The sequence below is a fragment of the Theropithecus gelada genome, chromosome 8 (assembly GCF_003255815.1).
Source record: "Theropithecus gelada isolate Dixy chromosome 8, Tgel_1.0, whole genome shotgun sequence".
Lineage (NCBI taxonomy): Eukaryota > Metazoa > Chordata > Mammalia > Primates > Cercopithecidae > Theropithecus > Theropithecus gelada.
Window position 1 is genome coordinate 100,829,175 of NC_037676.1, and position 12,855 is coordinate 100,842,029.

General features: G+C 38.3%; 1 protein-coding gene across 3 annotated transcripts in view; it reads right to left on the bottom strand.

Annotated features, from left to right (window-relative positions):
• Positions 1 to 4,533: 4,533 nt before the first annotated feature.
• STK3 (serine/threonine kinase 3) overlaps positions 4,534 to 12,855 on the bottom strand; it is a 466,952-nt gene continuing 458,630 nt past the window's right edge. For all 3 annotated transcript variants that reach the window (XM_025393760.1, XM_025393762.1, XM_025393761.1), the window contains one exon: positions 4,534 to 5,914. In XM_025393760.1, the coding sequence (XP_025249545.1) occupies positions 5,756 to 5,914 (159 nt within the window). In that variant the 3' untranslated portion in view covers positions 4,534 to 5,755. The remainder of the gene's footprint in view (positions 5,915 to 12,855) is intronic.

Genomic DNA, 12,855 nt, shown 5'->3' on the forward strand with positions numbered 1-12,855 from the left:
TAACAACACAAAATGGACTAAGATATACAACTTTCTCTGCTCTGCATATAAGGAGAATACTTTAAAAATTTGAGCATGATAGATTTTCCTCAGTGCAAATCACCACCAGAGAGTAGGTCAGGCCCTTAAGTGAAGGCCTAATTGGGTTCTAGGTGACTCTAATTCACTTTAGAAGTAACAATCAGTTTGCTTATCAAGGAACAGAACCCTCCCTTCTTCATTCTTGCAAAAACATGGCACTAAACTAAAAAGGGTTAAAAGTTTTTTTTAAATTTAGTACTTACATGTCATATGTCAAAAACTTTGCTAAATATTTTACATGTCCTAGAACATTTGATCTTCTCAATTGCTGTATTACAGATGAAGATGTTGAAACACAGAATGATTAAATGGTAATTTTTGCCCAGGACAACAAAAGTCCAAAAGAACAACTGAGATTTGAACCCAGATCATTTAATTTCTGATGCCAGGCTCCTTCCACCATGCTGACTAATGTTTCTCTAAAGCAATCATTATCAAAAAAATACCGATAAGGGAAAGAATATAATACATTATCATATACAACAAAACATAGATTTCAAGGCACAAGAACGCCACATATATCCTAAAATAATAAAAGAAAAAAGTCTTCTTGTACAACTCATCTTGGAAGCTTGAATACATGCACCCTGCATCTTTTTTTTACATGTGGGAAGGATGTCATTTCAGAAAATATAGATTTCACTGAAATGTGAAAGAGGTAAAGTCAGTCAACAGTGGTCCTAAGTTGTAACTGAAGAGCCATCAGCAAGCAGGCTCAGCAACCCTAACATTCTAAAGCCAGACCTCCTGTTTATTAGGCTATGTGGTCAAGTGGAAATGCAAAGATTTTAGAGACAGATGGGAGTGTAAGGCTGCTACTGGCGTTAACTAGCAGTGTGACTTCATTTAATCTCTCCAATTCTTTCTTTTCAGTCCTCCCTTTCTTTTTCACTAAAAGGAATATGCATCTTGTTGTGGAGGTTTGAGATGGTGTATCAAAAGTGCATGGCTTAGTAGATGCTCACAAAATGATTATAGTTGTTATGGTGATTATGTGGATGCCAAGGAGAAAGACAGCCTGTATGATTGTCAGTTTTTTTTTTGTTTGAGCTCACAGCATTCAATGAAACTTTAAGACCAAATTATATCTAATATACTGGCATGCATTGTGGGGAAACAAGATGGATAAACACCAAGTCTCTGCCATCAGGAACTGTACAACCCACAAATAAAATAATTATATAGAGAGTTTGGAAGCAGTTCAGTTTGTTGGCAGAAAGGGCTCAAATAAAACAATAATGGAGATAAGGTCATAAACGTCAATTGAGGCCTATTGCAGGTCTTGAATGCCAGAAGACAGAGTTCATTCTCAACTTGGCAAAATTCTGTGAGCAGAAAAGTGATTTAAAAATCCTAATTTTTACTTAGGTAGCTTTATCAAGTGAAGAAAGTGGCAGCAAGGAGTCTGGCTAATGATGTGGTCCAATGTGAGAAGAGCATGAAGTTGGAATTGTTTTTCCAAGGTTGGTGGAAGAATTGAGCTGGTCCTCTGCTTTCCCTCTTAGAGTCTTTCCGGGACCCCAAAAGGAAGTAGAAGGTAGTTGGCTGAGGTTGAAGGTTGTTTGTATGGAACAGGGCAAAACTGACTTGACTCCCTGGAAGTCATCACTCAGTGGCATGAGACTGCCCAACCAAGGTCTGTAAAACTTCCTTGGGTCCAGGTCTCATCACATTGCCCAAACGGCAAAGAAAAACAGTTTTCATTATATTCCAGATTCCTAGTCTTTCATGCCACAAAAAACAAAAAACAAAAAAACCTGGTACTCCAAAAGTGCATTTTGATGAAATATCTAATTAAATGCCTATGCCTAATAATGATTTAGTAATGCGATATAACTCCAATTATTTTTCTTTAATGATATTCTACTTAGAATGTCATTATTATTTTCAGGAGTTATTTTAATCATTAATCTTTAACATACAGGATAGGAAATGAAAATAGCAATCCTATTGAATGCTAATCAGTAATTTGAAAAGATTTCCAATGACTAAGTTAAAAACATCTTATTAATGTAGTATATAATTTCTGTTACAGAACTACACATCCTTCAGTGAGTAGAGTGTGATTTTGAACACTGGGGAGGTGATTCAGTAAATAAGCAGAGGAAAAATATAACAGCAGGTAAGTAATGTATTTAAGGTTGTTTATCGAAGTGTCTGGCATATAGTAAGTGCCCCGAATAACAGGTGTTATTATTTTGAAATCCATTTGAATACACTTTCTTCTCCAGTGTTTGTCAAATTAGCTCCTACTTTGAACATAAAACTGTTTCTGCTAAAATAAGCTAAATGTATTGTAAGTCTGTAGAAATGAGTCATCTAAGTTCATTACACCAAAGAAAAAACTTTATCAACTACAGGACAATATATACAATGACGCTAGCTTTCCATCAAGATGAAACCCTGACTCATTAGCTTCAGTTACATTCACGATACTGTATTTATTAAAGGATGGTGTGTGCAGAAAAGTACACTTACCTAGTTTTGGAAAGTTCCCAGCAACCAGGGTTAAAATAGGTTTCTTCTTAAACTCATTAAAATAACTAGAAAACTCTCTTTACTAAGCATCATGATTAATCAAGGCTTAACTAGACTTGAAGTTTTTTTTTTTTTTTTTTTTTTTTTTTTGAGACAAAGCCTTACTCTGTTGCCCAGACTGGAGTGCAGTGGTGTGATCTTGGCTCACTGCAACCTCTGCCTTCCGGGTTCAAGCGATTCTCCTCCCTCAGCCTCCCAAGTAGCTGGGATTACAGGCACCTGCTACCACGCTCAGCTAATTTTTGTACTTTTAGTAGAGACAGGGTTTCACCATGTTGGCCAGGCTGGTCTCGAATTCTTGACCTCAAGTGATCCGCTGGCCTCAGCCTCCCAAAGTGCTGGGATTACAGGCGTGAGCCACTAAGCCTGGCCTAGACTTGATTTCTTTTTTTTTGAGACAGTCTCGTTCTGTCGCCCAGGCTGGAGTGCAGTGGCACGATCTTGCCTTACTGCAACCTTCTGCCTCCTGGGTTCAAGTGATTCTCCTGCCTCAGCCTCCTGAGTAGCTGGGATTACAGGTGCGCACCACCACACCCAGCTAATTTTTGTATTTTTAGTAGAGATGGGGTTTCACCACATTAGTCAGGCTGGTCTCGAACTCCTGACCTCATGATCTGCCCGCCTCGGCCTCCCAAAGTGCTGGGATTACAGGCATGAGCCACTGAGACCAGCCAGATTTCTTTCATGGCTTGTGATTCGTCAAAACATATCTTAAATTCCTTTGACTGGTAGGGGCAAAGGGTAAGAATATAGGAAAAATTTTAAAGTAGGTAATCCTAAAATGTTTTGGAGTTTCCTAGGACTCTAAAACAAAACAATGCCCATTCCTGTTAATTCTCTTAAATATATGTGTGTATTTGTGTACATATACTTAAACAGACATAGATATAATAGGGTATAAAGTCTAACTGCAGAAAATTGCAATGTGATTGGAACATTTGACATATTAAAAGGAGGACTCTTGAGACTGAATTAAGAGTGGTTAACAGGCCTCATTGAATTAATTTGCATACATTTTCTAATTTAGCAAACTGAAGAGAAATCATCTTCATAGGTTTCTTGTCCATGTCATGTAGGTGGTTTTGCTTGGATGACAGCAAATCAGTAATTTGATTCCATCAAATCAGGCAAGGTATCAAACAGGTTAGTAAAAAGAAAAATAGTTAGGAAAAGAAAAAGGGGCAGGGTGTTTCAGTTGATCGACTCACACAACTGTCCCCAACAGACTCCAGTATAGATCTGCTGAAGCATATATTGTAAATTCAGTTCTTCATTTTTAAATAATCTTAATATGTTTCATACTTATCACTTTCTATAATCTTATAATTTGTATCCAATTATATAATTTATTATTTGTAAAAGCTCCACAGGGGAGAGACAAATGACACTTTGAGGCATTACCTAGGGTACAAATATCATTTTTAAAAAGGAATGGAAGCTTTCCAGAGACAATACACCTTCTGTGACAGACATTAGTGAACTCATCAGCTTTTCCTGTTTTCTCCCCTCCAGCTACGTGGTGATGCTCCTCTTCCTGACTCCCTCGAAGTTAGGAGTGGCCATGTGACTAATTCTGAATACTGGGTTGTGGCCAACCAGACATGTGTCACTGCTGGCTGGAGCTAGTATGAAACTCTCCAGCTCCCCTTCTCCTGACTGTGGTGACCACAGACATCTCAGATGGTTGAGGCCCTGTCAGCGGGTCCCTGGGTGTGGATGACAGGAGCAGGGTGCCCTGCCAACCTGGGGTGGGCCTGGAGCAAGAGTGAGGAATAACCTGTACTATGTGAAGCCGCTGAAGGGTGAGGGTTGTCAGCACTGCATAATCTAGCCTGTCCTATCTAATATACGTCTCTTGCTTGGAAAATGCAGAGTCCAGGTCATGAGTTTTAACAAAGATACAGAAACGAAATGTGCTGGGTGGCACAGTGAAATTTATTTGTCTTTATGATTTACATATAATAATTAAACACACAAAAGAAAAAACACTGTCAAGATGGCCATATGTAGCTTAGGAAATCACTGGTCCCAATGCAATCATACAAATGTTCATTCGGCGTAAAAATGAATTTCTTTTTAATGGTTTTAATCTTTTTTTTTTTATTTTTTTCAGTCCCCAAGGCTTGTACCACTCAGTACAAATGTTTTTGCTACTGGGTTATCATCAGGCACATGATGTTTACCAATTCCCAGGAAATGAATAAAATCAACAGAAACATCCTGTGACAATAGAGCACATTTTCATAGAAATGAAATTGATGAGCTTATTACAGTTTGAATCAGTTCAGCTATTAGATCTACACATAAAACATAAAACAATATTAACAAGTTACATTTGTATTAAGTTTTTTTTAAAAAATATTTATCATACTTTTTTTGTGCAAGGATTCCACTGATTTCTTTGGTTTTAAACACGATAGATCTATTTTACCTAAATATATATAGTTCTATTTGTACCAAACATCAAAAATCAAAAAATTAAACAAAATTTCAAAGGGTAAAAATGGAATTATTGCTTCGATATAAAAAAGGCCTAGCCCATTTAAGAACTATTGCCATTATTACTTTCCTACTGGAAAACTATCCTGGAAATCAAGGAATGTACCCCATAGCTCCCTGCAGAAAGTATAATTTGGTTGCACATTATCATCATATTAATATGACCCTATCTTCACCAAAGCTATCCTGATCTTGTCCTTAAAAAACAAAACAAAGCAAAATAGCATAAATAAATAAGTTTACCTAAGGGGATACAATAAATAGACTAGTATACTAGATAGGAATAAAGAATATTGTAACATAAAGCCCTTCAGTGCTGCACAATTAAACAATAGCTTTGGATTTTCAAGGTCTCTAAACGCAGCCTCCGTTTCAAAACACGGTTTTATTGCTGGTATGCAGCTGACAGAACAAGAGAATACACTTCTTTTGTTCTCCTCATCTGAAAGTGAATGCACAGCAGATACAACTGTCAATTCTGCCTTTTGGGAATTTACCTGGGCATGTACCATTGTCAGTTTTTGACCTCTGACTAATTGTAGGGCAAAATCTTAGGATTAAAAATATACAAATATTCCTTCAATTCCTAGTGGTTTCTTGGTCTCCAGAATAGTGAAAAACAGACAGGAAATTAGACTCAAAAGTTTTGCTGCCTTCTTTTTTTTGCATCCATCGCATCCAGAATGGGCTGTCTTTTCGCAGTGTATCTCTGACGAAGTTCTTCTATCTCCCGTTCCATCATAGGGTCCAGTGCTTTTAATCGCATCTGTAGTTCTTCTAAACTTAGATTTTTCAACTAGATATGGAAACAAACAAAGATATCAATATAGTGAAATTATCCACAACACATTAATGTCTAATGAGTTTTAACATAAATATTTCAGCAAATTCTTTACATCATCTTCGAAGTATGGTTCAACAATTAAAACAGGAATTTCTTCCTTGAAGAACCCAGAGGTCATATCTTGCAAGAACCTCAAGTAATCTGCAATGAAACAATCGGATCATCTGCCTTTAGTAAAGGGCAAATGAGAAAAATATGCTGATAGAATTTGTAAAAAGGTACAAAGACAAATCCACCCCCGCCAACAAACAGATTTTCAGAATACGTTCCAGGTATATTCACTCTAACTTCTTACATCTTTGCCAGCTACTGAGTGCTACAATAATAATGAACACTTGCAGAGATCACCCAAGAACATGACAAGACTGAATAAAGGTTAAATTAACCATTCTATCCTCCATTTTACCAAATGCTTAATAAAGAAGATGACTGTGGTAGGGGGTAGGAAGTAAGGCTGAATAGGCCTGGTGGGGCCCCAAAAGTAGGAAGCCATGATCAATTCTGGAGTAGGACAGTTATGTAAGAGTAATCCAGATTTTGTTTCTCCTTCTCCTTCTTCTTCTTCTTCTTTTTTATTTTTTTGAGACAAGATCCCACTATGTTGCCCAGGCTAGCCTCAAGCTTCTGGGCTCAAGAGATCCTCCTCCTTCGACCTCCTCAGTAGCTGGGATGTGCCACTGCACCCAGCTAAGGCTTGGTTTTAAAATGATAAAACTTGCAACTTACTTTTTGTTTTAAAAAGATAACTGTCTTTGGTTATTTTATGAGTCAAGGAAGAAAAATACTCATTACTTATAGTCATCCAAAGTAGCATGTCCCAGCAGATCCTTTTACTCGCCATCCCTGGCCCTATCGTGACTTCTGCTTCCAAAAACCAAATTCACTCTTAGCTGAAAAAGACTCTGAGGATACTGAAAAGAATGAGTCACAGACTCTCTGAAGGAAATTCAAAAAAGGAGTTCCAAAAATATTTTGAGAAATGACAGTATATGGAGAAGAGTATGCAGGCTTCCATGATGATGACTTTGAAGGTGAATGCCACTCACTTCAGTACATAAGAAGTTCTGGTATGTATATTAATAATCAGCCCTGTTACTTTGTAGTCATATGTCATGAAAGAACCTAGCTTTTAATATTATGCTATAAAAGATACATTTATATATAATATGTATTATTATACACTTTCTTCATTGACTTTTAATCCAAGTAGTGATCATGCATCTGTTACATGCTCAGTGCTGTTCAAATTGCTGCGGGGATACAGAATAAGACAAACAGGGAAACTCCAAACTTTGAACTGTACACATCAGTAATGGCCACACTGAAAGGCCAATGTATACCACACAACCACATTTCCCAAGAAAGACACACCCAACTATGTCTACGTAGGATCCAATTCCACTTGTGTGTTCTTCAACATCATCTCTATTTCAGCCCATGTTAATCTTTCCCATTTCTAAATTTCTATGTAACACTCATAATTTAAACAACACAATTTAGTATTTGATTCTAAATCATGTACTATTTTATAATTGATTTTTATGCATGAGTTTCATGTCCCTAGATATTCCAAAACATATTTAGACTTTAGAGACTGTACATACACCAAGAAACTATCCTACTATACTGCAAATAACATGACATAAAGGTAGATAGATAAATACAAATAAGAATACATGACCCAAAGGAGTGGGTTACTCTAGGATTAGAAGAACTAACATATTATATAAAGCAAACAATTATCATTACTTTAATTCTGATTTAAGTTATTCCTGTAAATATCTTGTACTACTTTTACTGGGGCAAACTGCCAATAAGTTTATAAATATTGTATTGTAGTAACAGAATGAACTCAGAGAAAGAAGCTACTTAGAAGAAAAATGTTCTTCCTTTAACAGATTTTTATATTTTCAATACGTAAAATTTGTGAAAAACAGGTCTGCGATATTAGAGAACCATTATCTCACATTATTAAGGAATTAGGTGTTCATGTAAGTAAATTGATGAAGTACCTAAATCTTAGTCCTTTAAGTGATAAAACTTTGTCTCAGTATCACATACACACACATATACACACACATGCAAGCACACATGTGCGCACACACATGTATTTACATATGCTCTTTTTTGGTTCTATATGACTTTTAGGATTTTTTTCTAATTTTGTGAAAAATGATGTTGGTATTTTGATAGGAGAAGGACTGAATCTGTAGACTGCTTTGGGCAGTAAGGTCTTTTTCATAATATTGATTCTTCCAATCCATGAGCAGCAGATGTATTTCCATTTGTGTCATGTATGATTTCTTTCAACAGTGTTTTGTAGTTCTCCCTGTAGGGATCTTTTATCTTCTTGGCTAAGTATATTCCTAAATAATTTATTATTATTAATTATTTTACAGCTATTTTAAAAGAGGTTGAATTCTTGGTTTGATTCTCAGCTTGATCACTGTTTGTGTATAGTAGTGCACTGATTTGTGCACACTGATTTTGTAACCTAAGACTTTACTGATATGATTTGGCTGTGTCCTCACCCAAATCTCATCATGAATTATAATCCTCATAATCCCCATGTATCTAGGGAGACACCTGGTGGGAGGTGACTGGATCATGGGGGCAGTTTCCCCCATGCTGTTCTGGTGATAGTGAGTGAGTTCTCACAATATCTGATGGTTTTGTAAGGGGCCCTTCCTTCTTCACTCTCACTCTGCTCTCCCCTGCCACCGCAGGAGAAGGTCCAGGCTTGCTTCACATTCACCTTCACCTTCTACCATGATTGTAAATTTCCTGAGGCCTCCCCAGCCACATGGAACTGTGAGTCAATACACCTCTTTCCTTTATAAATTACCCAGTCTTGGGTGTTTCTTTATAGCAGTGTGAAAATGAACTAACACAGTTAACTGGCACTGAGGTAGTGGGGCACTGATATAAAGATACTTGGAAATGTGGAAGTGACTTTGGAACTGGGTAATGGGCAGAGGTTGGAATAGTTTGGAGGGCTCAAAAGAAGATAAGAAGATGTGGGAAAGTCTGGAACTTCCTAGACACTTGTTGAACGGTTTTGGCCAAAATGCTGTTAGTGATGTGGACAATGAAGCCCTGGCTGAAGTGATCTCAGATGAACATGAGAAGCTCATTGCGAACTGGAGCAAAGGTCACTCTTGGCTATGCTTTAGCAAAGGGACTGGTGGCATTTTGCCCCCACCCTAGAAATCTGTGAAACTTTGAACTTGAAAGAGATGATAGGGTATCTGGTGGAATAAATTTCTAAGCAGCAAAGTGTTTAAGACGTGACATGGGTGCTCTTAAGAGCATTCAGTTTTATGGATTCACAAATAGATGGTTTGAAATTGGAACTTACATTTAAAAGGGAAGTAGAGCACAGAAGTTTGGAAAATTTGCAGCCTGATGATGTGATAGAAAAGAAAAACCCATTTTCTGGGGTAGAAATTCAAGCCTGCAGCAGAAATCTGCATAAGTAATGAGGAGCCGAGACAATGGGGAAAATGTCTCCAGGGCATGTCAGCGATCTTGCCAGCAGCCCCTTTCATCACAGGCCTGGAGGCCTAGAAGGAAAAATAGTTTGATGGGCCAGGCCCAGGGGCCCTGCTACTCTGTGCAGCCTTGAGACATGGCACCCTGCATCCCAGCCATTTCAGTTCCAGTCATGGCTAAAAGGGGCCAAGGTACAGCTCGGGCCATGGCTTCATCTCATGCTTTGGTGGCTTCCACGTGGTGTTGGGCCTGTGAGTGCAGAGAAGTCAAGAACTGAGGTTTGGGAACCTCTACATAGACTTCAGAGGATGTAATGGAAATGCCTGGATGTCCAGTCAGAAGTTTGCTGCAGGAGTAGAGCCCTCATGGAGAACCTCTGGTAGGGCAGTGCAGAAGGGAAATGTGGGATTGGAGCCCTCATAAAGAGTCCCTACTGGGGTGCTCCCTAGTGGAGCTGTGAGAAGAGAGCCACTCTCCTCCAGCACAGAATGGTAGATCCATCCACAGCTTGCACCAGACGCCTGGAAAAGCTGCAGACACTCAACAACAGTTTGTGAAAGCTGCTTAGAGGAGGGCTGTAACCTGCGAAACCACAGGGGTAGTGCTGCCCAAGACCATGGGAGCCCACCTCTTGCATCAGTATGACCCAGATGTGAGACAGGGAGTCAAAGGAAATCATTTTGGAACTTTAAAATTTAATGGCTACCCTGCTGGGTTTCAGATTTGCCTGGGGCCTATAGCCCCTTTGTTTTGGCCAATTTCTCCCATTTGGAAAAAAGAGCATTTATCCAATGCCTGTACCCCCATTGTATCTTGGACGTAACTAACTTGCTTTTGATTTTACAGGCTCCTAGGTGGAAGGGATTTGCCTTGTCTCAGATTAGACTTTGGACTTGGACTTTTGGGTTAATGCTGGAATGAGTTAACACACTGGGGGATTGTCGAAAAGGCATGATTGTATTTTGAAATGTGAGGACATGAGATTTGGGAGGAACCAGGGACAGAATGATATGGTTTGGCTGTGTCTCCACCCAAATCTCATCTTGAAGTGTAATCTCCATAATCTTGGTTTATAATCCCCATGTGTCTACAGAGAGACCTGGTGGGAGGTGATTGGATCATGGGCGCAGTTTCCTCCATGCTGTTCTCATGATAGCGAGTGAGTTCCCACAAGATCTGATGGTTTTACAAGGGGCTCTTTCCCCTTTGCTCTCTGCTCTCTCCTGCCACCATATGAGAAGGTCCAAGCTTGGTTCACCTTCACCATCTGCCATGATTATAAGTTTCCTGAGGCCTCCCCAGCCATGCAGAACTATGAAACAACTTGACTTTTAAAAACATATTGAGACTTGTTTTAAGCCTATCACATGGTTTATCTTGGAGAATGTTTCACGCTGGATGAGAAGAATGTATATTCTGCAATTCTTGGGTAGAATGTTCTGTAAATATTTGTTATGTCCATTTGTTCTAGAGTGCAGTTTAAGTCCTGTCTTCGTTGACTTTCTGCCTCAATGATCTCTCTAGTGCTGCCAGTGGAGTGGTGAATTCCCCCACTACCACTGGGTTGCACCTATCTCTTTTCTTAGATTTAACAGCAGTTGTTTTATGAATCTCAGAGCTCAAGAGTGAGGTGCATATTTATTTAGGACAATATCTTCTTGTTGGATTGATCCTTTTATCATTATATAATGTCCTTCTTCATCTTTTTTTTTTACTGTTGTTGCTTTAAATTCTGTTTTATCTGATACAAGAATAGCTACTCCTGCTCACTTTTAGTTTCCATTTGCATAGAATATCTTTTTCCACCCCTTTGAGTCTATACAAATCCTTATGTGTTAGGTAAGTCTCTTAAAGACAACAGATATGTGGTTTGTAATTTTTTATCAATTCTGCCAACCTGTATCTTTCAAGTGGAGCATTTAGATCATTTACATTCAACATTAATATTGAAATGTGAGTTACTGTTCCAGTCATCACGTTGTTTGTTTTCCAGATACTCTGTTTTCTTCATTGTGTTATTGTTTTACAGGCCTTGTGAGTTTTATGCTTTCAAGAGGTTCTATTCTGGTGCATTATCTACCTTTTGTTTCATGATTTAGAACCCCTTTTAGCATTTCTTGTAGGGATGCTCTGGTAGTGACAAATTCTCCCAGCATTTGCTTGTCTGAAAAAGAATTTATTTCTCCTTCATTTATGAAACAGTTTTGCTCGATACAAAATTCTTAGTTAACAGTTTTCTGTTTAAGGAGGTTAAAAATAGGACCCCAGTTCCTTCTGGCTTATAAGGTTTGTGCTGAGAAGTCTGCTGTTAGTCTGATAGGTTTTCCTTTACAGGTTACCTAACGCTTTTGTCTCACTGCTCTTGGTGATGTCCTTTTTGCAAAGAATCTCCTAGAAGTTCTTTTTTAATTAAAAAACTTTTTGTGGGTGCACAGTAGGTACATATGGGGTACCTGAAATGTTTTGATACTGACATGCAATGTGAAAGAAGCACATCATTGAGAATGGGGTATCTATCCCCTCAAGCATTTATCCTTTGAAAACAATCCAGTAACACTCTTCCAATTATTTTAAAATGTACAATTAGTTATTATTAACTATAGTAACCCTGTTGTGCTATCAAATAGTAGGTCTTATTCATTCTTTCTTTTTTCTTTTCTTTTTTTTTTTTTTGACAGAGTCTCACTCTGTCATGCAAACTGGAGTGCAGTGGTATGATCTTGGCTCACTGCAACCTCTGCCTCCTGGGTTCAAGCAATTCTTGTGCCTCAGCCTCCTAAGTACCTGGGATTATGGGCATGTGCCACCATATCTGGCTAATTTTTATATTTTTAGTAGAGACGGGGTTTCACCATGTTGCCCAGACTGGTCTCAAACTCCTGACCTCACGTGATCTGCCTGCCTCGGCCTTCTATTTTTTTTTAATACTCATTAACCATCTTTACCTCCCCGTCACTGCCTTCCTTGCCCCACCACCCAACTACCTTCCTAGCCTCTGGTAACCATTCTTCTACTCTCTATGTCCATGAGTTCAATTGTTTTGATTTTTAGATCCCACAAATAAATGAGAACATGCAATGTTTGTCTTTCCGTGCCTGGTTTATTTCACTTAACATAGTGATCATCAGTTCCACCTAAGTTGTTGCAAATGACTGGATCTCATTATTATGACTGAATAGTACTCCAATGTGTATATGTACCACATTTTCTTTATCCATTCATATTTTGATGGACACTTAGGTTGCTTCCAAATTTTAGCTATTATAAATAGTGCTGCAACAAACACAGGATGTGGTTATCTCTTTGATATACTGATTTCTTTTCTTTTGGATACACACCTAGCAGTGGAATTGCTGGATCATATAGTTCCTAGGAGTTCTTTGAGCTTCTTATATTTGAAT